Source organism: Protopterus annectens, chromosome 7.part1 (genome assembly GCF_019279795.1).
Source record: "Protopterus annectens isolate FY-2018-M chromosome 7.part1, PAN1.0, whole genome shotgun sequence".
In the NCBI taxonomy this organism is placed as follows: Eukaryota; Metazoa; Chordata; order Ceratodontiformes; family Protopteridae; genus Protopterus; species Protopterus annectens.
The window spans coordinates 144890664-144915818 of record NC_056740.1 but is presented as its reverse complement, the minus strand read 5'-3'; the positions used below and the strand labels follow the sequence as shown (position 1 = coordinate 144915818).

General features: G+C 38.3%; 1 protein-coding gene across 1 annotated transcript in view; it reads left to right on the top strand.

Moving 5' to 3' along the window:
* The window catches only part of LOC122807660 (netrin-4-like), a 1595546-nt gene that overhangs the window by 457761 nt on the left and 1112630 nt on the right, over positions 1-25155 (top strand). Inside the window, exon 3 of the mRNA XM_044078603.1 lies at positions 5159-5437. Coding sequence (XP_043934538.1) covers positions 5159-5437 — 279 coding nt within the window. The remainder of the gene's footprint in view (positions 1-5158; positions 5438-25155) is intronic.

Sequence of the window (25155 nt, the reverse complement as noted above, 5' to 3'; positions counted from 1 at the left end):
GTATACACAGACACACATGCTTATTTGTACATTTGAGCATATGCATATTTCTGACATTATACACTTCAATATCTGCACATGTTTTGGGTCATGTAGGAACATTATGATAGCAAGGCAATAGATATTACTGCAGCTTACCTAGAGGTGTAGAAAACTATCAAGAGGACTTTCCTTCTACTTGGTAGCTCCTATCTTTAGGGGAGTAATGCCACGACTCACAATCTGCATGTACTAGTTGATTTCTAAGTAACACACTACTGGATATTCGTATGTATAAGCTTATATATATATATATATATATATATATATATATATATATATATATATACATATACACTGTACTCCATGACAGATTTTTTTTGTCCACCATGGCAATTTAGCTGGTCTTCAGTTAGAGGCTGCTTTTCTTCTGCGTCATGTAGAAAGGGTTTGGATGTTTACTCCAAGACAACAGTCATATTCATTGCATACAGTGTTTCTGAATAGTACATATTATTTCATGTTTAACAAGTAAAAGAAAATAACTTCAAAATAAAATAAAGGAGTACTATGAATGCAAAATAAAAGTAGCTTAACATAGAATTTTTTAGAAAATGAGATGTGTTTTATGTAAAAATCAGCTTCCTTTGTTTTTTTTATTTTTGTTGTTGTTGACCTTTCACTTGAGTAGTTTTCAGATGATCTTGTTAGTATTCTGCTGTCATTTGTGGAGGCCACTTCTGCACAGATTTGCAGCTTTATATGGATTACACATGTTATGTGCAGTCTACAGAAACGTTAACTCTATAACTTTTGTCATGTTATGAATAAATGTAGATGTGAGATGCCTTGTTAGGTATGCATATGAGACTAGAGAGCAGGGGTGTCTAACTCCTTCATAGAAGATGAAACACTGTTGACTGTTCTGACAAATACAGAAGTGGGATGCAACATAAGGGGTGAAATAATCATTTAGGCACAGACAGTATCACCCCCGCCAACCCATGGTAAGTTCAAGGTAGTGCCATCATGAAAGTATATGGCCAACATAAAGAAATGTTGTACAGACACTCCTGCATGTGACTTCTGCAACTGTCATTAACTGCAAAAGAGGTTTGCTGATGGGGATCCCTCTTAGAAATGGACACATTTGCCTTTTAGCCTGTCTGATTCCTTTATATTACAAACGTAATGGTACCTTAGCAGTCAAGACAGTTTCAGTATAGCATACATTTCCACACCATACCAGACTGTTTCGGACACTATATTAAACATTACAGAGGGCAGTGTGTACAACATGGACAAGTGAATGCTGCCCAGACATACTGAGTAATGTCAGGGAATGTTAGTTCATTGCACTATGGTCCTGCATGCTATGGCACATCAAGAGCAATAAAATGATTACAGTTCTACTCAGAACTGTGCTGCACATCTTAGGTGCTCCAGATACAGCTAGAAAAATTAGACTCTTGGTACTCCACAACCCTTTCTGAATTCCACACTTTTTGCTATTCTTGACCAGATTGTCTACTCCTAAATCAAAAAAAAAATAAATAAATAAAAAAATAAAATATATATATATATATATATATATATATATATATATATATATATATATATATATATATATATATATATATATATATACTTTGCATAAATATTTTGTATATTTCTGTACTGAATAACATGGTGATTACAGTCCAAGTTATCTCCTGTAGGTTTTGTGTTATTTGACTTTAATTATGAGTATTATTAAAATAAATGTTAATATTATGAGTGCTGCAGTAGTAACTGTAAATATTTAAATGAGTTCCAGAACCTGATGATATTGGAAGAGTGATGATAAAGTTTGTGATGACTCTAGTAGGGTGGTGATAAACAAAATAACTTATCATGTAGCTCATATATGTGTTTTCCACACCCTTTGATCTTGTTATAGTGTTACAGTAGATAGGCAAATCAATAAGTAAGTCTCTCTCTCTCTGTATATATATATATATATATATATATATATATATATATATATGTATATATAAATTTATGCACCCTCCCCACACACATACATATATACTAAGTTTATGTGTTTTAAAGTTTGTGTGTATGTATGTGCACCTCTTTCTCTCAAGATATATATGTGTGTGTATAAATATATATATACATATATATATAAAACACCAAACTTGTCCAGCACTATAATAAAAGACAAATAGTCGGCCATTTTGGAAGAAAGGCTTTATTTAAGCCAGAAACAGTCTGCCCCACAGACCGGTTTCGCTCGAACTGAGCGTCATCAGTGTTGAACAGCAGTATGAGCTCACCACGCATATATGCGTGTTACCACAATCACATTTAGTCTCTCTTAAAGGGATAATCTACAAATATCACCCGAAAGTGAAAACATATATATTGGTGTTTAATCCCTTACTAAACTAGTACTGAATATATTAAAAAAATACTTATTCTAAACCAGTGTACCATTCATTACACATTAAACATTAAACATTAATCACACATTAAAGAGGCCCCCCAAAAAACATGATATAAATATATATTTTTATATATTATATTATACTAGTCTTAAATCTAAGACTAGATCACTTATTCATAGACACTTGCACCAATACATATGTCTGCATGGATAAACCTAAATTATACACAATCAAAATAAATATATGCATAAATACATAATGTATGCAGACATACATACTAACATTACAAAAAATGTTTTTGTATGTGTACACACAAATACAAAAAACATTTGGATGTAACCTAAATCTTCATTAACTAAAGATGAAATAGTTACCAATGGTCATTTAGACCTGGCTTAAATAAAGCACCTAAATTTACTATCCATCTACGTTCTTTATTAGTTAATATCTTATGTTTAAGTACATCCTCTTTAATCCTATCATTTACTTTATCAATACCAACAAAAACAAAGTGAGCCGTAGGATGATTTAAAATGTGCTTATATAATGCACTTCTCATCCTCTTGCATTTTATATCACTAAGATGGGTGGCAATCCTTTGTTTTAGATGACACAGTTTGTCCAATATAAAATGAACCGCATCTACACAAAGCCATATATACCACCCATGATGTACTACATGTGACAAAGCTCCTAATATCATATACCTTACTAGTGTTGGCTGAAGTAAATGTAGTGGTCTTTGACATCAAATTGCAATATTTGCAGTGTCCACAAAAAGTACTTCCCTTCCTAGAAGAATCCAATATTATGGGGGTAGAGCCCTTTTTATAGTGTGACAAATATTCCCCTAAATTTTTTATATATATATATATATATATATATATATATATATATATATATATATATATATATATATATATATATATATATATACAATTTTGAGTATAATAAGAATGATCAACACCACTAATGGTCAAAACACTAATGATCAAATGACTACATTGACAGGCTTACTACATCTCTACACACACAATTTACCAAGAAAAGACTGCAAATGTAAAGCTGTTCCGTTATATTTACAGCCAAGAAATTTATAGTAAATTCTAGCACCCAAACCAAGCCAAAACCCAAGCCAGTATAAAATATAATTGCTAATCTAAAGTAACTACTTCACAGTTGTGATATAAAAACACGAAAAACATAAACTGCATAGATAGAAAAAAATGTGCACTGAAATTCTAAACATGCCAATTCTTCCATGCTAAAGTCAACAACACCATTTTTAGAGGGGGAGCTCTGCCCCTACACCCCATAATTTATACATACTAATTCCACAGTCAAACAACTGTGACCACAATGAATATCCAAAGTGAATGGTATAGCTGACAGTACATAAAGCTGACTATAGCATTTTATGACCAAAGACTCTCAAGAATTTGTCCTGTGAAATGAAACACATTGTAACTATATATATATATATATATATATATATATATATATATATATATGTGTGTGTGTGTGTGTGTGTGTGTATCTATCTCTCTCTATATATATATATATATATATATATATATATATATATATATATATATATATATATATATATATGTATATATATATATATATATATATATGTGTGTGTGTGTGTGTGTGTGTGTATGTATGGGTCTACTTTAGATTATCAAAAACCGACTTACTCGAAATACAAATCATCAAGACGACAACAGTGAAACAGCACTTCATTGACTCCTCACATCATCGACAGGTTACTGGGGAAAAGAAGGCAGTTGGCCAACAGCCGCCGTAAGTTTGCTCCTTTGTCCACTGTGTTGCAATCTCAGAGTTGGTCTATTTATTTAAGGGTGGTGTGTGTGTGTGTGGGGGTTTGAAGCATCCTACAGAGTAGGTTAACTAAACGTTAAATAAGATTGTAGTTTCCCATGTCAATAGTTTATTCCAGCAATCTTTTTATATAGCTTTACTTTGAAAAGGACATGCAAGAAGTTCATGAGTTGCTTATAACTGGAGACACAAGTGCCAAAATCATCTTATTTGCTTAAGAAAGATGAAACTATATAAGTAAATGAGCAAATTCCTGCATTTAGTTTCCCCCAGTAATGTTTCACCATACTATTTATATCCTGTTTATACCAGCTGCAGATAAAAACAAGTAAAATAAATATTCCCTGATTTTCATCTGCCTTGACTTTTAATTTTCATTCCCAGCATATGGTGTTTGGTGCAAATTTTTGTTGACTACATCAGATCCAGAACTGAAGAGTTTATGTGCTTTTCTATTTGGTTTGACCTCAGGACCATGCATATTTTGTTTTATTTCATTTTTCATTTGTTAACCAGGTAAGTGCACTGGTGTGAGGACCCTTTCAGGCATGATCTGGGATGCCTTTAATTACAAAATGACTTAAGTGACAGTAGTACTTCAAGCATGCTAAGAGTGCATGTTGATTGCCCAACCTGAGGAGAAATGTTTAATATTGTGGGGGTTGTGTGAATAAGAAATATTCACATTGTGTATTCGGCCTACTGGAACTTCCTAGCACCTACATAGTAATAATTCAGGACCTCTACTATATCAAGTCACGATGCACTTTTGCAAGAAAAAATAAGAAAAGGGAATAATACCTTTAGTATAAATAATATGAGTGTGTGCAATTGTACCTGTTTCAGAGAGAACTGAGTGAATTCAATGTATTTTATTTCAGTATTCCATGTACTCTCATCCTCAGGTGATATTCCGTGCTTTGACTTCAACAAACAAAATTGAAGATCCATATACCCCTAGGGCCCAGGATATTATGAAGCTGACAAACCTCCGTCTCCTACTTTTGAAACGTCAGGAGTGTCCATGCCAGAAGTCAAGGTTGCATGGCAAGCCCCAGCAGTTTGCCCATTATGCCATTTATGATCTCATCATCAGAGGAAGTTGTTTTTGCAATGGCCATGCAGAAGACTGTCAACCTTTCAGTGGGACTGGTGAGGAGGAGAAGAGTAATGAAAGCACCGTGGTGAGTAGCATAACCAGTAATAACTCTGCATTTTATTTCCCTTTTAGAAAGCAGAGTGGTGGGCTAGAAAGCTAGAATGAGCTTTACATCTCCAATTTGTTGTCTTACCAAGCAAAAATAATTTTAGAATTAATCCTTTCTGAGCTTTTGAAGTTTGAGTTGCAGTTTTAGTTTTTTTCCCCTCCAATATTAGTCTTGAAGAGCATAAATCTGTTGATTTAAGAATTAATTTTCAAGAGTACAGTTAACCCTCGCCTCCAAGAGTACAGTTAACCCTCACCTCACCTCATACAACATCTCTGTGGCAAGTAAATGCTGTTAATTGTGCTATAAAGTACTGCAGGATAAATGGTACATGAACAAGAAAGATACTAAAACCACATTACTTAGCCCCTGCCCATCTATCAGCACTATCTTGTTTTGCTGTACAGGTGATCAGCATTCTGCAGCTGACAATTTATGCCTTAGCAGATACAGCTGACCTCAGGTTACAGCATTGCAGACACAACTGGTAATGACCCAGGTAATGTCTTCTAGTTGTAGTATGGTGTAAACATATTTAAATAGCATTTTCTCATATCAGATGAAATCAGGTTGAGAGAGAACAATAAGAATGAGAAAAAGGTTTAAAGAAAAGACCAGAATAATACTTAAAAGCATCTCTCATATAGCATCTCTACAGTGGGAAGTGCACTCAGACCTGATTCCTACTATATTTATACCATCTTCTGTTTTTATGAGTGTGGTTTAATTGATACTGGCCAACAAGTAAATCTATGAAGAAAACAAAAATAATGGAAGTTTTGTAGTAAAAGTGGTTGATGAACATGCCTGGTGGCAGAAACCTGAACAAGGGATCACTTATTTATTTATTTAACATTTGTTTACGGAGAAAGTCCAACTGGGCCTTAAAGAACCCATTTTCAGTGGAGGCCCAGGGAGAAAAGCTCCACAAAAAGTTAAAAGATAAATTGTAGTAGTATAAACATAATATTCACTTGACAGTAGAAAAATAATTTATCTAATCAGTAGCAAATATATAAGCACAATTACGTACATAGTATAGATACATTTTTTACATGCAGTGACTGTGCTATTCATGGCAAAATTATTGGAGTAGTCATAAGGAAAATGTGTAGTTGTAGAGAACATAGTTTACAAAAAGAAATAAGTTAGGGATGTAGTAGTAGGAAACATGGAAGATGAAAGTAGAGAAGCAGAAAATATAATAGGTTAGTCATAAGAGAAAGTGGAATATTAGGTTAATCAGATAGAGTTAAGAGAATGAAAGAGGATGAGAGATGAAGAGGTTAAAGTAAGGTGATTAAAGCAGACTGAGTTAATATTATGAATGGAGGGAGGAAGAAGTTTGAAGAAGTCTGATTTATCAGCCTGGGAGTGAGCAGGAGCATGTCCAGGATTTAGAAAAGTGTTCCTTAAGTGCAATTTTGAAAGTTTAGAGACTGTACTTGGATCTTAAAGATAGGGAAACTTGACAAGTGACTTAAAAAGCCATGCAATAAAACAAAACCCAAACTCCATCATTATTGCTTTGGCCTGTGTGGAATTCCAAGGTATATTTTCTTTTCCTTTTGATGTTTTTTCTAGGCTGTCTGTAGACTGGCTTTTGATGATTAGTCTTCCAAATGCCAAGGCATCATGGCCAATTCCATGAACTGCCACTACAACCTGAAAAGAAATATCACCTTCTCAGGGAGGTTAATCTCCCAGTTCTACAGTCCGTGCAAGGGACCATGCCACCTGTACTTCATAAATTATATATTCTAATGTAGGTAAACACATGGCTAAAGAATGGGAATTCTGTGTGGAAATTCGTAGAGTTGAACCAGATAACTTCATCATTAGCAGTTTTATCATCAACCTTCCATTTGAATTTCCACCAGTTTTAGTGAACTGACCCAAGCTTCATAAAAAAGTGTGAATGCCTGCAAAGTAAGTAATTAATTAATGCATTAATTAATATTTTTGAACTGTTTTATCCTTAATGGACATACCCATTTACAGATAGGGTCCAAGGTGAAAATCTTCTAAGGAAAAAATAATGCAGCATATATATATATATATATATATATATATATATATATATATATATATATATATATACACACATACTATAAATGTTATGGCATAATTCATCATCATTATCATCATCAACCCTGTTCTTTCCCATTTTCTGCATGGGGTTGAGGTATTGTGTCATCTGTCGCCATCTCTCTCTCTATTCAGTGCCACTCTTCACCCTTCTTCAATGGGTGTCCTTGTTTCCTCTTGCCGTCTTCCTGTCTGTCCCAAATGATCTTCACTAGATTGTCTTCTGCTTTTCTGCACGTGCTGAACCACAGTAATCTGTTCTGTCTGACTTTTTCTACAATTAAAACTACTTTGGCTTCTGCTCTTATGTCCTCATTTCTTTGTCTGTCCCATAGTGTCTGTCCTAATACTCATCTCAGGCACTTCATCTTTGTCGCCTCTAGCGTCCTCAACTGCTCTGCCTTTACTGCCAAGGTTTCTATATTATACAGTTGTACTGGTCACACCACAGTTTTGTACACCTTATTTTTCAGCTCCTTTGGGATTCTTCTGTCACATACTACATCTGACACTCTGTACCAGTTTGCTACAGCCCCTCTGATTCTAGCTTAGACCTCCTCATTCAGACGTCCTTTCTCCTCTACCACCCTTCCCAGATACTTGAAGCTGTTAACTTGTTTCACTATTTTCCTTTCTATCTCACTTCGCAGCTTCTTCTGGTTTCCTTATTTGCTGCCATTACAACTGCCTTATCTGTACTCCATTTCATCCCATGTGCCTTCAGGTTTGCATTCCATTCCCTTATCCTTGATGAAGTTCTTGCTCAGAGTCTGCCTGTAATGCCACATCATCTGCATACAACAACTTTGATGATCCTCCCCTCGGACCTATTTGCTAAGGTAGTATGAACAGCAGTGGGCTCGGAACTGAAACCTAATGCACATCCAGTCTCACTATGAATCCCTCTGTAAGACCAAACACTGTTTGTACTTGAATCATTGTGTCTTTGTACATAGCTTGCACTAACAGCAAGACTGCCCAAGTCAGCTTTCTTGGGACCTTGTCAAATGCTTTCTCTAAGTGTAGGAATCCCCAATCCGACTCTTTTCTCATCTCTAGCTTCTTCTCAACTATCTGTCTCATTGCAAACATTGGGTCAGTTATGCTGCATCCTGATCTGAATCCGAACTGCTAATCTCCCATCTTATTTTCAGCTACTCTGTGTATTCATTTATCAGTCACCCTCTCCTGGACTTTCATGCAATGTGACAGGAGTTTAATACCTTTGCACTGCCCACAGTTGTGAATGTACCCTGTGTTCTTGAACAGTGCCACTAGTATGTTTACTCTCCAGTTGTTTGGGATGTGCCTTTCTCTCCACACTGCTATGAATACCCTCAGGAGCCATTTCTCCGCTATCTCACCCAACATCTTTATATCTACTGTGCCCTTATCTAAGCCTTCTTCTTTTCCTGACTTCGTTTCCTTAGTGCTGTTCTTACTTCTTTTACGGTGGGCTCTTGTTCTTTCCTCATTGTAGGCTGTGTCTGGAGCAGTACAGCTTTTGTGGGGTTTCCTTTGTTCAAAAGCTGCTGGAATACTCCTTCCATCTGCCTTTGATGGTATTTGATGGTTTTCTTTATTTTTCTGAATTTGGCTTGTACTGTGATATAGTTTCCTGTTGCAACACCTTTCTTAGCCTCATTGTTAGCCAACAAGTACTCCTTCCTAGCCTGACCCATCTTTTCTATCTTCCACTTTTTCCTACACTCATAATTTTTTTTGATGACTTCCTGGACGTCTGCATTCCACCCCTAGCTTTCCTGATGTACCTTATTTCCATAGCTGGCTCGGCCACATATCTGTTCTGTAGTCCTCACACATGCTGTTTTGAGATGACATTCTTCAATTCCACCTGTTTTCTCCTCTTCTTGAGGTGCTAGAGCCTTAAGTAATTCCTTGAACTGTTTTACTTTCTCTCCGGTTTATTTCCATGTGTTCAGCCTTGTCTCTGTTGACTTTAGAGCGTTCTATGACCACTGCTTACAGTTGATTGTGGCAACCAGTGCTTAATGCTGTGGGCTGACTGTTTCACTGGGGTTGACTTTGAAATCTCTAATTCTTCCCCAGTGCCTTTCTTTACCAGGAGGAAATCTACCTGATTTGCATATTGGCCACTCTTGTATGTGATCTAGTGACTGTCTGTCTTTCTGAATCATGTGTTGGCTACTATCAAGCCATTTGCCAAACAGAAGTCTAGAATGGCCTCTCCTTCTTTGTTCCTGTTGCCCACCCCTTTGGACCCAGGGAGTCCTCAATATGCTGTTCTATCTATCCCAATATGTGCATTCATATCACCCATTATGAAGACCAGCTCATGTTGTCCTGCTTTATCTAGTAAGTCCTGCAACTGCTGTGTGAATGCACTCTTTTCCTCATTATCATAACCCTGCTGTGAGGGTATATCATTAGGTTGGAGTCTAATTGCCATGACTCTGATGACATCCCTCACTGCCTTCTGAAGCCTCTCCCTTACCAGAGTTCCCACACCATTTCTAGCCTGTCCTTCTCCTGAATAATAGATTCTGAATACCAAGCTAAGTGGCTTTGCTGCACTGCCCTTCCATCTTCTCTCCTGGATACATAGGATGTCTAGCCTCCTCCTTACCATCTCATCCTGTCTGAGAACCTACACTGAGTGTGGCAATTCTTATTCATGTTTAGCAGGTTAATTGGTTTTACATTCTATTTTTGCTCAACAGAAATATCCCAGGTAACCCAAGATGGGCAATTGAACATTAGTCGGCCAGTAGCTTATTGACCCAGGGTTGTTGGGCTTTATGGCAGGCACACACTGGCCAATATGACCACCAATCTCATGGGTCTGTGGGGTAGGTTGGAGTAGGCCGGGTCCTCATTCCACTTATCACTGGCAAATATCCATGCCCATTTTTGGTGACATTAGTCAACATGACATTAGTCAACAGAACTGAATCACCTAGAGCCATATTTTTATACCATTGAGTGGCTAACCTTGCTATGGCATGCAGTCTGTGATCTGTGTTCTCCTATCTGGAAGACATTACACACCACAATATATGTCTAAAGTGGTTGGTTTATACAACTTTTTCCCCCTATAGGGTACTACAGTCTATACAGTCTGTGCTGCTGCCCATAGTGCTATTCGTTGGTGTGTTTGAGATGGAAACACTCAGAAGGTTTTTTAGAAGTGGGAGGAACCACACAGAGACACAAGAAGAGCATGCAGACTCCAAACAGGCATTGGTCAGAGGTCAGGATCCAACCCTGTACCTTGTGCATGAGAGGTGATGACCTTAACCAATATGCCAACTGTCTCTTGTAAGGTCCAGAGTTGATGCTAGGCTACATATATTATGTATTTTTTCTACTCTCACTTTTTTCCTACTAATAGCATGTTTCCTCTGCAAAATATGTGTTTCTCATGGCCTGGGAAAGCGTGACCTTTTCTCTTTTTGACTACAAAAGGACATGCAAGGATATGAAATGTCTTTTTGAGAGTAATTTTCTGAAGTGTTTTCACTTCTTGTGCTAGCAGGTAATAAAATGTAGTCACAGTTTACTTCAATGAAGTAGCTGACTGTAACCATGAACAAAAGTATACATTAAATTGCAAGCATTTAAGAGATATGTGTGACATCTTGTGTGTTGGTGCATTCTTTAGTCGTGCTGGTGTAGTTAAGCTTTTGTCCTCTACTTTTGGCAGAACTAGTTTAGTTATTTTTGCTATCAGAAAGCAAAACAATTAAGGAAAAGCTAGTGGAATGCTTCATTCTAGAGAAAATAATGTAAAGAAGCCTGTATCAAAGTGTAAGTTGTATAAACCACGGCATACTTTAATAAAGTACAATTACAAAAATGCTTTCATCCTTCTGCAAACAGCACTTCATCAGAATAAACTTTTCACACAATAAACTCAGCTTAAAAGCAGCTAGTATGATAACAACCAATTTTATGATGTACTGTACTTATTTTTTTTATTCCCAAGCATTTTGTTGAGATATTTGGTTGCAACTTGCAGGATTCAAACTCTACCTTGGCCATTCTTCAGAAAAGATTTTAAGGCATTCATGTTGCATTGTATTTACCCAAAGACAGAGTGTTATATTAAGCAGTCGACAAAGTATTAACAAACTAAAAATGCACTACATAAAGAACTTACAACATTAGGCAGTCCTAAAAACTTGACATACAAGTATTAACACACACTTTTAAGGTCCAGTAAGAGTGAGAAGCATATCATGCACTGACACTCTCAGCTAAGTTGAAAAAAGTTCTGAGGTATGAGGGTAAAAAAAAGATTTTTTCAGTATGATAAAATGGTGACAGCTATGGATGTCTAATAACTGAAAGTTTATGTCTACTGGTTAAACGGTATATTTTGAAGATTGCAGTATCAGGGAAACTGTGTTGTAGCCATCTGTTCTTAACGAGAAGAGATCAATAAAAGGTGGCGTAAATCATATAGTAAGCGTATAGGTTTTAGACTTTATAGGAAGAGCCTATAATTTCAACAGATACTACTACAAGTGCAGTTAAGTCAACTTTCTGCATGCAGTGTTAATAAATAATAGCAGAAACACTCAGACAAACAGACAGCAGTTAATAAAGATAATTATATATCTCATGACAAAGAGGTAAAATGTATAACCCGTAGAAAACCAAGAAATCACTAATACTTCTAAGAACGAAAAAGATGAAGTCATTGATTATGAATTCTTTAAGTTGATGTGCTGCAATAAATACATCTATTATTCTGAAGTGAATATTGTGGGTAAAATTAATATTTAATAAAAAGTACTACATTTTGTATCACTAATATATTTTACTGAAATTAATTATTCAGTATAAATGGCAAAATTGTACAAAAGAGCTGTGGCTAAACAATTCCCTTTTACAGAGGATTATCTGTCTAAGTAAAATATGCAGCTGGTAATGCAGATGTGTCAGCAGTGACAGATGAGTGATTTATGTGGGTAACATATTGAATACTTTGATGCAAAAATGTGTTTCTTATATTAAAAACTCATAGGATTTTCAAAAAGGCTAAAACTATCTCACCCTGAAATTTACTATCTGATTTCATGCTAGTTAAAATGGATATGATATTATTGTATTCAGTTATTATCCATAAAGATCAGACATAAATGTTAAGGAACTTTTTTCCAGCAAAGAGATCAGTGTTATCAGAGTTCTAATTGCACTGATTTTAATGTGTGTGTGTGTGTGTGTGTGTGTGTGTGTGTGTGTGTGTGTGTGTGTGTGTGTATGTGTGTGTGTGTTTTGTGATTAGGTCATCAGAGACACAAAAGGGATGGCTATGAGGGAGACTCTAGCATTCTCATTGTCAGAATGGGAATAAAATAAATGGATTTCTTTTATGTTCAGTTTATGATGATTGTAGATTACTTTTTCCCCCTGGGGGCTGGTGACCAGGTTTTCTTGGAATGCTTTAGTTCTGAAGTGAACACAGTACATCATTTTTAAAGTTTACAGCTAATACTTCACCAAAAGAACTTGTGTATTAGGACATCAAATAAGTTTAATGATATTGAAAACTAGGTTTGAATCAAGCATTTTAGAAAGCCCAACTTCATAATGGTAGTTGTCATTCAAGTTCCTGAAGGACAGTGATATTAAGAACTAGGTAGATGTCTAAATTAACAATAATTGATAATAACTCAGAGGGAACTTAGTATTCTGAATGACTTCCTTTTTGACGAAAAGGTTATTTTGTGAATAAGGTTGACAGTTTGTTAAAAATGTTACTAAGTGCAAACTGATTTTGGGATCCACATGTGATATGGCAATTGTAAACAAAGTCAGTATTTCCATCATGGAAGCAAAAAGGGAGTTACAATGCCATGCTGTTTGAATATAGTGTAGATACCAATAGTATCAAACACAATTATCAGTAATAAGCCAGAAAAATTGGATCATTGTGTGATATGGCAGTAGAAAACAAAGTCAGTATTTCCATCATGGAAGTAAAAGGGAGTTATAATGCCATGTTGTTTGAATATACTGTGAATGCCATTAATAATAAACATAGTTATCAGTAATAATATCAGTAATAATAAAAACATTTAAACATAAGAAAGATCTATAGTCTGAAGGGTATGTTTGAACTCAAACATAATAAAGGTAAAGATGTTGAGTCATGAATGTTAGGAATGTACCTATGTGAATTTTACAATTACTGTATATACATCAATGTTGAGCCATCTATTTCTGAACACATGGGCACGTCTTTTTGAGTGAGTTACAGATATGCTTCTAACAGTTAGTGTGGTATATATTACCACATGTTTGAACTTAAGTGGCTTCTCTGTAAGACAGAACAGAAAATACTGCAGTGTATTTATAAACACCCCGTATGCAGTACATAATGGAAATGCAAACAATGTTGTCTTTAAACATTCACAGATATGAAGTAATTTAAAAAAAATTTATTTTGTTTGCCATTGATATTATAGAAGTACATATGACGGATAGGAAGCAAAATAGTGTTTTGGAAAACAGAGCATGATTTTCAGGTCATAGTGAATTCTTACCAGACCAGAGGTCAGTAACTGCTTCAATGTAAAACTGTTAAAATTAAGAAGGAATTGTAATAATCAAACATTTTAAGAACATTGTTATTAATCTATTAGTGACTTGATATCTTGCATGTTCTGTTTCTTGGAAAACATGATCATTTTAAATGTACATTTAAGAGTTGTATTGGGTTAGGCCTTTATTCTGAAGTGAAAGTGCTTAACGAATCTTTTTGTAACTGAACCCTGCTCATAGAGATTTGTTTTCTACACAGAATATGTTTTCATTTGGGTCTACCTCAACCCATTGCAATTATGTTTCAACGAAACGTAAACAGACAAACTCCTTTTCACGAAGAAAATGCACTTTCGTGAAATACAAATAAACTGGAGAAAAAAAAAGCCCACAACACGAACCACGTTTATGCATGGGGCTGCACCCCCCATACCCCCGCTACTTTTATATTCTCACTCTGAGATCGCACTGCAGTGGGGGGAAAGGGAATATTCCCTTATCCCCGCTGTGCCGCTATCTAAGCAACAGCACCCGTTGCTGTTTGCTTAGTTGCCTTTTCGCGAAAGTGCATTTTCGTAAAAATGCACTTTCGCGAAAAGGAGTTCACCTAATTACGTTTCATTGAAACATAATTTCGATGGGTCTAGGTAGACCCTTTTCTTCTATGTTTTTATTAGAGGCATTTTTTTGTTGTCTATTGTTAGCATGCATTGTTTGGGGGGAGCTAACTTGCAGTGCTTTCAATATTGTTATGATGCCTTCTTTAGTTAATGTATTTATGAAAGTATCGTAATTTACCTACCAGATTGGAATGCATGTTTTTAAATAAAAGCTGGATTAGTATAAGGATGACAACTTATATAATTGAAGCATACTGCCTTGATGTGTATATTATTCGTCTACTTTCTATCTGTATCTGGTGGAAGAAGTTATACATTTGGTTAATTAGCAGTTGTAGAATGCAGAGGTTGACACAGTAGCCTGCAGATGAATATAAGGAGCATGTCATGTAGTCTAAGGTTATATATTTGAAAATGGGCAGGATGGCAGGGGATCAAAGTGGACCACCAGTAGTAAGCATCATTGGTTAATCACCTAATGAATGCATTAATGAACAAGTAACATTGACAATAAAAGAGTAAGAAAAAAATGTGTTAAAATAAATTATGTCACATGCACCTGCCTGACAGATAGGTTAAATAGAAGTAAAAGGAATGCTGAAGACAGAAAGGAAGAGAATGAAAAAATGTAAATTTAGACTCCTGTTCTGTTGTGAAGAAAAGTTATAAAAACAATGCTGCAGGTATAAGGTGTACTAGAAACACACTGATATGAGTAGGTTCTTAAAATATTCACCACCAAGGATTATAATTCTATGGGGGGGGTCTTTCTGCAGAGCTGAAAAATAACTGCCATTATTTTAAAAGGAAGGAATTAACTGTCTGTATGCACCAAGAAAACATGGGACTGGTTTGCGCAGAGACTGCAACTGAGATGAAACAATGAAACCATTACTTTGCAGTGATGGCTAACCAGCTAAAGATAAGCTAGGAAGGACACAGCTATAGATGCAAGGAATCATTATACTGCTTAAATTTAAAGTTGTTTTAGCACACTTCCCAGATGAGTTTTAAATTTGTTGTAACACTGGTCAAGAGGTTTGTGTGTATTGGTTGATGTCCCATACCTTGCTGTTCAACTTCCTGTCTTGTACTATTTGGGGGAAAGAGTTTGAAAAGACGCTGTCTCAATTACTGAGAAGACTACTGACCTGATGACAAGACCTAACTCATTTATTTTTATTTATTTTATTTATTTATTTATTTACATTTGTTGACCGGGAGTGTCCAACTGGACGTAGGTACATTTTCAGCAGAGGCCCGGGGAGAAAAGCTCCACAGTTAAAATAAACAGACAGTAGTTACATTGGATTACATAGCATTAACAATTTAACATAGCAATTACTTACAACATATTTACAGATGAAGAACATAGTACATCAGTAAACAACTAGAATCTTTATCTGTGAAGTACATAACAGACATTAACAAATGTTACAATAAGAAGTTCCTGCTGTATAATAAGTACTAGGTTCATGAGCATCTGAGCTTGCTATAATCAAGGTAGTTAGGGGAGTGGAAAGAAAGGTAGTGGTTGGATGGGGTGGGTGATATTAAGAGTGGGAGTTGGAAGGGCATAGCCAGCATGTTTTTAGGTTTTTAACTCATTAGTTAGTATATTATAATTTCATAATACATTCATAGTAATGGTGCTGTTCTATGATATGTAAATATAACAGCAGATCAGGATTGAACTTTATCTAAGGTATATTATGTTTTGAAGTTCTAGTACCATGTTGTAAGGAAATGAATAGTGAATTTAATGTAAATTGTGAGATGAAGTATCATCCAACAAGCCTAGTTTACAAATGTCAGAGTTTGGCATGTGAATAGCTATTTAAAATCATAGTGGAACATCTTTTTAGATATTTATTGTTGTGACACAGTGAATTGCATGTCACTATGGCCTGGTGTTATGCATGTAGTTACTTGCATTATGTAGCCCTGCCATGATATGCTTAGGGCGGAAGGCTATCTCTCAGTGTATACCTCCAGAGTTATAGTATAGTATAGTATAGTTTCATAGTTTCATAGTATAGTACTAGGCTATCTGCCCTGGGGCATTTGTAAGCCTAGCCATAGTGATGTGGCTTTTGCCACCCCATGAAATGGTACAAAAATGTACAGAATAAATCTAGAATACTGTGCCTCTGTCTAGTAGTGACACAGTGAAGGTCCCCTTATATAATAGAATTAGTTTACTGTGCCTCTGTCTAGCAGTGATGCAGATGTGACCATCCACTCATCAAGATTTCTCTTGAAGAGAGTCAGTGTGGGGCTCTGCCTAATACGAACTGGGATCCTGTTCCAAAGCATGGGAAGCCTCTGGGTTATGAATCTATCCCTCCAGCATGTCCTATTCATACTTGTGCTGAGGTTTAAGTCTTTAGCTCTTGTGGTCCTGATGGATTTGGATTTTTTGAGTTGGAGCATGTCCATCAGATCCTGATTGGACATGGAAAGCAAAAAATATTTAGAGATAAGACACCAAATTAAGGACACCTTTTAAACAATGGCTGTACTAACAGAGAAATTCTCAAAATAATTTCAATGTCTAAAATGGATGGGCAAAAGTTTGAAAACGAATTAGGGTCATCCCTCCAAACACTGGACAGTTGACAAGAACTGATGGCATGCACTGACCTGTTTTTCATGCAGCTGTATAAGGCAAAGGGTGGGATTCCCATGCAACTTCTGTCATTCAGAACAAATTGGTATAGACCCCAGAAAAAAATATCCACATGCCCTTTAATAAAAATTCAATATAAAGTAATATAGTTGAGCACTTTCCTATTATTAAGTGGCATACTTCATCAGAACATGAACAATGAGCAGTCCCAGATATTTACACTTTAAGAACCCATGTGACCAGGAAGTAGAGTGACAACATATCATTCCTGTAATCTATTAGCACTATAATACAGTGAATTGCCAGAATAAGCAGATCACCGTAAAACGTTTCAGCTACGTCACCATTAAGTATAACAGTAAATGAAAAAAAAAACTCACATAGTACATATAAGCAAAGTGTAAGGACACAAAACAAAAACAAATCAAAGCACCTTTACCCATTTAACTTTTAAAGCATAGCAGATTTTATTCTTAACACATTTGATATACTAACATTTTCACTGAGACCTTGAGAATTTGTTGCATCCATTCTGAGTTATTTTTTCATCAAAGAACATTATTCAAGACACTGTTAAGTAAAATAGTATCTGTAAAATTATAGAACAGTCTGATGTTATTGTTATCCAGGTTTTGGTTACTGAAAATTGCATCATTGAACCAGTCCAGTCCCTCCCTGTGTGGGATAACTGAAAATAAGTTTTTGATGTTGACTGTTCCCAGGAGCCAGTCCATTGCAAAGCAATTATCTCTCATATTTTCCAAACATTTCCATGAGTCTTTCAAATTATGGATGATGTTATCCAGGTATAAATCTAGTTAATGGCTCAGGTTTAGAGTAAGTTGCCAGAATTATAGATTTCAATGGATTATCTAAGATGTTGGAATTGACCATTGCGATACCAAAAATTGAAAGAACTATTAGATGGTCTACCATAAGGTAATGAAATAGCTGTAGGATGATAACCCCCACTGTTCAGCACTTCCTGCAATAAAATATCAATATTCTTATAGGCCATGGAAGTTTCATTATGTGACACCACCTGATATTGGTCTGCTTCATTCAAAATTGACATCATTCTTTCTGTGTAGTCATGTCTGTCCATGATGGTTTCATCAACCCGATTGCTTTGTTCAATTTGAAATTGTGCATTAGACTCTTTTCATCTGGGGTCATGATGTTACTTTCACACACTGCCTTGAATAAATTTACAGCGGGGAGGGGACAAATGTAAGAACATTTTCTTTTAAAGGCCACGTTATCATAAATATCACTGTCTCTGTTTTTGTAGTGAGTTTTCTTCTGTATAATTTTAATTCCATCAGTGTGTCTGCAAGGTTTTCCCTGGATGGTGGAGTTAATGTAAACCCTTTTGCAAATAAAGAGTGATAAGTATAATTTATTGTTAGATGACTGTAGTTAAAAATTTAAAATAAAAATTTTCATTCACTGAAACTGTTCCTGTTTGAAGTAAGGTAGTCAGCGTTCCAAACCTACCCTCTCCACTGTGAATTGTAAACATTCCTGCATGGAGGTTTTCTCTTGGGTTTTCAATATCTCTGATTCTTGACCTCCCAGTTTAAATGTGTTACCAGATGTCCATTTCATGTTCCCCTTTGCTTGCTGATCTCTCTGATTGACAAAAGATCAGTTGGTCTGAAGGGATAACATCATCCCCAGGCGCCTTGAAGTAACTCTTAATTTCGTCCATATGGTTTATAACAAGGCCAGCGAGGTGCTCTCCTCACATGTATGGATTTTTTTGTTCACAGCAGAGTCTTCTTTTGGGATGAATCCTATCCCTCTCCAGCACGTATTAGCTAGCCCGGGTTTAGGTTTAAGTCTCCCGTGGCTGATGAGTAAAGGGAGACTATGACCTCCCTTGATAGATGAGGAATCCCCTTCGATATAAGGTGGCAGAAGGTCTTCCTAACTAACTACTTTAGCTACATGGGTGTCGATGAATGACAGACTACAACCTGGGTCCCCAGGTCCTGTCCCTGATAACTTCTTTCTCTGTGGGTGGATTGCCACCTATTAGCTAGCTAGGGGGTAACCTTGTTTTTCCGGGTATGTATGACTACTTTTGGCATTTAACTTAACTTCGCCTCTGGGCACCAGCACCACGTCAGCTTCCTTCTGAAGGATATCTGAAGGATCAGATGTGTTGATGTGTTTTCTACTATGTCAGTTGTCTGTCATTCGTGCAAAATATAACCTCCTATATCATTGGGATCCATTTCACTGTGGTGAGGCATGCTGTTCTTAGTGTGGGGATAGACCCTTCATTGTTGTAGTAGTCATTGTCCCTTGCAAGCTTCTTGATCCTTCCTTGCCTTAATGACTTCTAGATTATGCCCTGTTTTATCAATAATGCCCTGGTGTACAAAGGCATATTGAGAAAAAGCAAATCCCAAAAAATGGTATAGAATTTGCAGTTGAGAACCATAGTGCCAAAATAAATAAATAAATAAAAAAGGACCTTTCCTCTCAGCATGCAGTATGTAGGCTGGGCAGGGAAGTTGCATACACTGCTGAATTAACTGTAGAAATTGAGAAAATTATGTTTGCTTTATGTTTACAAGAAAGATTGGAATAAAGCTAGTCATCTGTTCTTTATTCACAACTTTAGATGTTCTGTAATCCTATCTCGCCTTCATTCTTACACTTGGGATTGGAGCCGAATCTCAGCTCCAACTCAGCCATACTCCAGCTCAAAAAGTTCTGGTTGGCTTGTGGCTAGGAGGTAACCCATCATGCATCACCAACATTCCCCAGATCTCATTTGCCGCTCATTCAGCTCAGACGTGATTCTTCTTGGCCGTGGCTAAGTGATATTTTTTTCAATAATTGAACTTGTCATTGTTGGTTAATTTAATATTGCCTTGGTAGCTTAGTGTGTTTATTGCAGTCTCTGACTGTTTCAGACTATTTGCTGCTTATTTTCTCTGTATATTTGTTGTATGTTGTTTGGCCATTCTTCCGTTGACCTTGTTGGTATCCCTGCATCGCTAAATCTCCTGTGCTGCTTTTTTTCCTCTTTCCTCTTTGGGCTAGGCCCGTTTAAGTTAGAGGACCTAGTCCTCTTTCTGTTGTTTGTCTTCCGTTGGGCTAGGCCCGTTTAAATTATAGGACCTAGTCCTCTGTTCTGTTTTCCTTTTCTCCCTGGGCTAGGCCTGGTTAAATTAGAGGACTTAGTCCTCGGTTTATTCTCTTTCTTCTTAGGGCTAGGCCCATTTAAATTAGAGGACCTAGTCCTCCGTTTATCTTTTTCTCTGTTTAATAGTTGCGTGTTGAATTTGTGGATTGTGGTTTTTTGCACTATGTCAAAAGACTCTAAGGTTCATAATTCTTTGGGCTTCAAAAAGTGTACTAAATGTGCCCAGAAGATGTCCTTGACTGATGGGCACAATTTGTGTGTTTACTGTTTGGGGGCTATCCACCTCCAAGAGTCTTGCCTGTTTTGTCATGCCTTCAGTCCTCATATTCTTCAGGAGAGGAAGAACAAACTGATATTAAAGAGACTATTAAAACATTCCTTTGAGGAGGAATTGACATCCTCATCATCCAGCTCTAAATCTCCTTCCATCTCCAAAAATGACAGACCAAAAACTACAAAAAGGCGGTCTCCCACCCATTCTGTTTCGTCTGAGCCGCCAGACAAAATTGCTAAAGTGGTCACACCCTCATTGGCTCCACTGATTTCGGTGCCGACAAAGGTTAGCTTAGTGGATCCATCAGTCTCGGCTCCAGGAACTTCGGAGCCGATTACTGACACTACATCACGGAACCGGTCATCTGAACTCCGACCGGTTTCCCCGACTCTTAGGTCACCTATATTCCAGCAATCTAGATCCCCCACTCTATTTTCCAGGTCCTCTAGGAGCCTTTCTGATGAGGACATCAAGAGAGTGGTGCGTAGACTGCTTCAGACTTCGGCGCTGGCAAATTTGCTTTCGGCTCCGGAGTTCAATGTGCCCTCACACCCAATTAATGTTCCTCCTCCAAGCTTCTCTGAGCCTTCGGAGCCAGAGTTGTCGGTGCCTCCAGTTGTGGATAGGTCGGTTCCAGCTACCTCAGTTGGTCTATCTGTTCTGATATCCGCTCTGACCCTTTCGGTGCCATCCATGGGGTCTAAGGTCCTCAGCTGTCCAGTCAGGCCCGAGGGTGACGCTTCGATTCAAACTTATTTGGTTCCGAGCCTACCTCTCGGTGCTTCGGCACAGGTGAGCTTGGACCCCACATCTGCCTTGGAGCCCATCTCCTCAGTACCGAGGGCTGCCTCTGCATCTTCGGAGTGGAGGGCATCCTCAGAGCTGAGGGGATCGGCCTTCGAGGTGATGAGGAGTGTGCTGTCCAGGTCTTCAACTTCATCTAGAGGTACTGACACTCTTCCCCCTAAGGCGCTGATTTCAGTCTCAGCTCCCTCTCTCTCCAAACACAGCAGAGACCCGCAGCCTAAGGATACCTTCATGAGTGGTCCCCAGTCTTCCGAGGTTTCCCCAGGAGACCTGTCTGAGGAACCACCCAGGAAGAGAACTTGTAAGAGGAAATATGTTGACTCCCCTGATGAGTCTCTTACATCAGACACTGACCTCGAGGAGTCAGAAGGGTCCCCCAAGTCGTCCTTTGATGATATCTCATTCGCAGATATCCTTGAGATCCTGAAACAGAGACGCAGCTGGCCCACCACATCCCCTTCTAATGAGGAGTCAGTGTACCTGAAGGTTTTCGGGTCTCAACGCTTCACCTCTTGGGTGGCTCCTCCCTTCGACGAGCTACTGGATTTAGTGAGTCGAAAGGTGTGGGAATCTCCTGATTCTGTGGAACCAGTTCCTAGAAGACCAAATACATTTTTGTCAGCACCCCAGGACAAGGACTTTCTGACTAAGGGCATTCCAGTAGATGCCATGGTGGTGGCAGCAGCCACCGAAAAGGAACTTGCCGAAACTTCCTCCACTGTCCATCCACCGAACAAGGAGTCTCGAATGATGGATAGGTATGGGAAGCGTGTCTTTGCTTCAGCGGCTTTTACGCTTTGGTCGCTAAACTATCTGTCCCATTTCACAAGGCTCCAGAGAGATCTCCTAAAAGAGCTGGGAGATACTCTACAGGGTAACGTATCTGATGCGGTATCTCAGAAGGTCAACGCGCAGATGTCTACCCTAAATTCTATTGTGAACTCCTCCATGAGGCTAGTTTTGTATGCAGCAGATTGAGCGAGTAGGGCAGCAGGTTCAGGAGTCTCTCTAATAAGACACTTCTGGATGCGTCTGTGTAACTTTGCGGAGGCCTTTAAGTCTATGTTTACCAACGCCCCCTTTGACAGATCCTCTTTGTTCAGAACCAAGGTAAAGGACACATTCACCAGGTGCGAGCATGAAGGAAAAACCCTGTCTGCAGTGGGAGTCCATTTTTCCATCCCTTCTAGACCCTATCCCAAAGGGCAGAAGGGTGGCAAAATGTGGTTCAAAAAATCGCAGAGGTTTTTTCAGGATGCACAAGGTGATTCCTTCTCCAGAGGCAGATGAGGAGGAAAAAATGGTAGATGCTGCCCTAGAGGTAGAGGAGGCCCGCAGAACCAGGGAGACCGTGATTCTTTTTGTGGTCGTCCCTATCAGCGCTCCTGAAAGGAGGCCCCGACTGCACGTCTCTGGAGCCACTCGGGGGTCGTATTTCTTTATACCCAGAAGCCTGGCATGACATCACTCAAGACAAGTGGGTATCAAAGATAATTACCAGAGATTACCATATTCCCTTCTCTTCTCCACCCCCTCAGACCAGATGAAGCCCAGATGTGCCACCCAATCACAGGGATTCAGCAACTCTAGAAATCCAAAAGTTGCTCATGAAGAGAGTCATCCAACCCGTCCCCGAACACCAAGTAGGATTGAGGACATACTCCAGATTCTTTTTGGTGCCAAAAAGAACAGGGGACATGAGATCCATCTTGGATATCAGCAAATTGAACAAATCTGTACAGAAGTCCAAGTTCCGAATGGTCATCTTACAGCCGATACTCCCGTTGTTAGGGAAAGACATTTGGATGTGCTCCATAGACCTCCAAGATGCATACTACCACATCAAAATGGACAGGGCTTCGAGGAGTCACTTACGCTTCCGGCTGGAACAAGTCATTATCAGTTCCGCGCCCTGCCCTTTGGTCTCACCACAACCCCCAGGGTGTTCATTAAATGTATGGCAGTGGTTATGGCTCACTTGAAACGTCAGGGATTTCAAGTGTTTCCGTATCTGGATGACTGGCTCCTCACTTCCACCACCAGGCATCTATTGTTACAGGCCAGGGACGCTGCCATTTCAACTTGCCTGCAGTTAAGAATTACAGTAAATTGGCAAAAATCTGCATTATCGCCCTCTCAGCATGTGAATTTTATTGGCGCCGAAATAAACACTGTTTCAATGAAGGCTTACCTTCCTATAGAAAGAATTCATAGTCTAAGGGATCAAGTCTTGAGCTTACTTCCTCTAAGAAAAGTCAAAGTAAAGGTGATGCTCAAGCTATTAGGGACCATGGCTTCCACAGTAACATTAGATGTTAAGTTGTCTATCTCGCCTTCGTTCTTGCTGGTTGGGATCAGAGCCGATCCTCGGCTCCAACTTGGCCATCTTCTATAGCTCGAAAGCTGTTTACTGGCTTGAGGCTACCCCTTATCCCATTATGCCTAGCGATAGCTACCCAGATCTCGTTTGCTGCTTCAGCTGCAAGGTGTCGTTTTTCTGGCTCAGGCTCGTATAAAGTTTTTTGTATAACTTTCTTACTCTAGAATTCTATATTTTCAGTGTTTTATTGTTAACGATTAGTCTTGTTTTTTTGTGATAGCTAGTGTTTAGTTGTAGTATCCCTTCTTTTCCTTGTAGAACTCATTTAACTTAGAGAGTTCTCCCTCACCCCTCACCCCTATCCTCTTCTTGTCAGGTTAGCCGTTTAGGTTAGAGGCTTTCCTTCTACCTTTCTTTCATAGGCTAGCCGTTTAAGTTAGAGGCTTTCCTATTTAAAAAAAAAAAAAAAAACCTTTATCTATAGTCTTGTAGTACAGTGTGTTTTTTTTGTGTAGACTGTATTTTGCTTTCATATCTGTTGTTGTATTTGATGTTTCCTTCTTTCAGGATGTCAGAGGAATCCAAAGTGTCTGGATTCAAGAAGTGTGACTCATGCTGTCAGAAAATGTCTCTGACAGATGGGCACACTTCTTGCGTCTATTGTTTAGGCACTTTGCACCTGCAGGACTCTTGTTCTATCTGCCATGCCTTTAGTCCAAGAGGCCTGCAGGAGCATAAGCTTATTTTTAGGGGTCTTTTAAAACCCCAGGATTCACTGGCCAAGAGCACTCAGCCTGTGACATCCCCTAAATCTACCAAGCTGTCGGCTCCAAGTTCGGAGCCATCCTCGGTTCAGACTCTACCTTCTACTTTGGTTCCGGCTGGCACCGATAAGACTATCTCCCCGTCGGCTTCATCAGAAACTTCGGAGCCTTCAGGGAGCCACAAGTGGCTGAGGTCCCCTTCACTGGAATCGGTGCATTCAGCACCTCGGTCTCCGTTGCTTCAGAGCGAGCGCAGTCACTTATCCTCTCACTCCTCTCAATCCTCTAGGCTGTCGGATCACGATGTGGAGAGAGTGGTCAGTAGGTTGCTAAAGTCGCAGGCACTTGCCAAGATGTTGTCCAGCCCACCTCAACAGGTGTCGGCTCTGTCCACTTCTCTTGATGTTCCTCCTCCGACTCCAATGAGTTCGGAGCCGGAGTTCATTGGGGTTCGAGTAGTGGAACCGTCGGCTCCGATAACTCTATCTCCTTTGGTTCCGA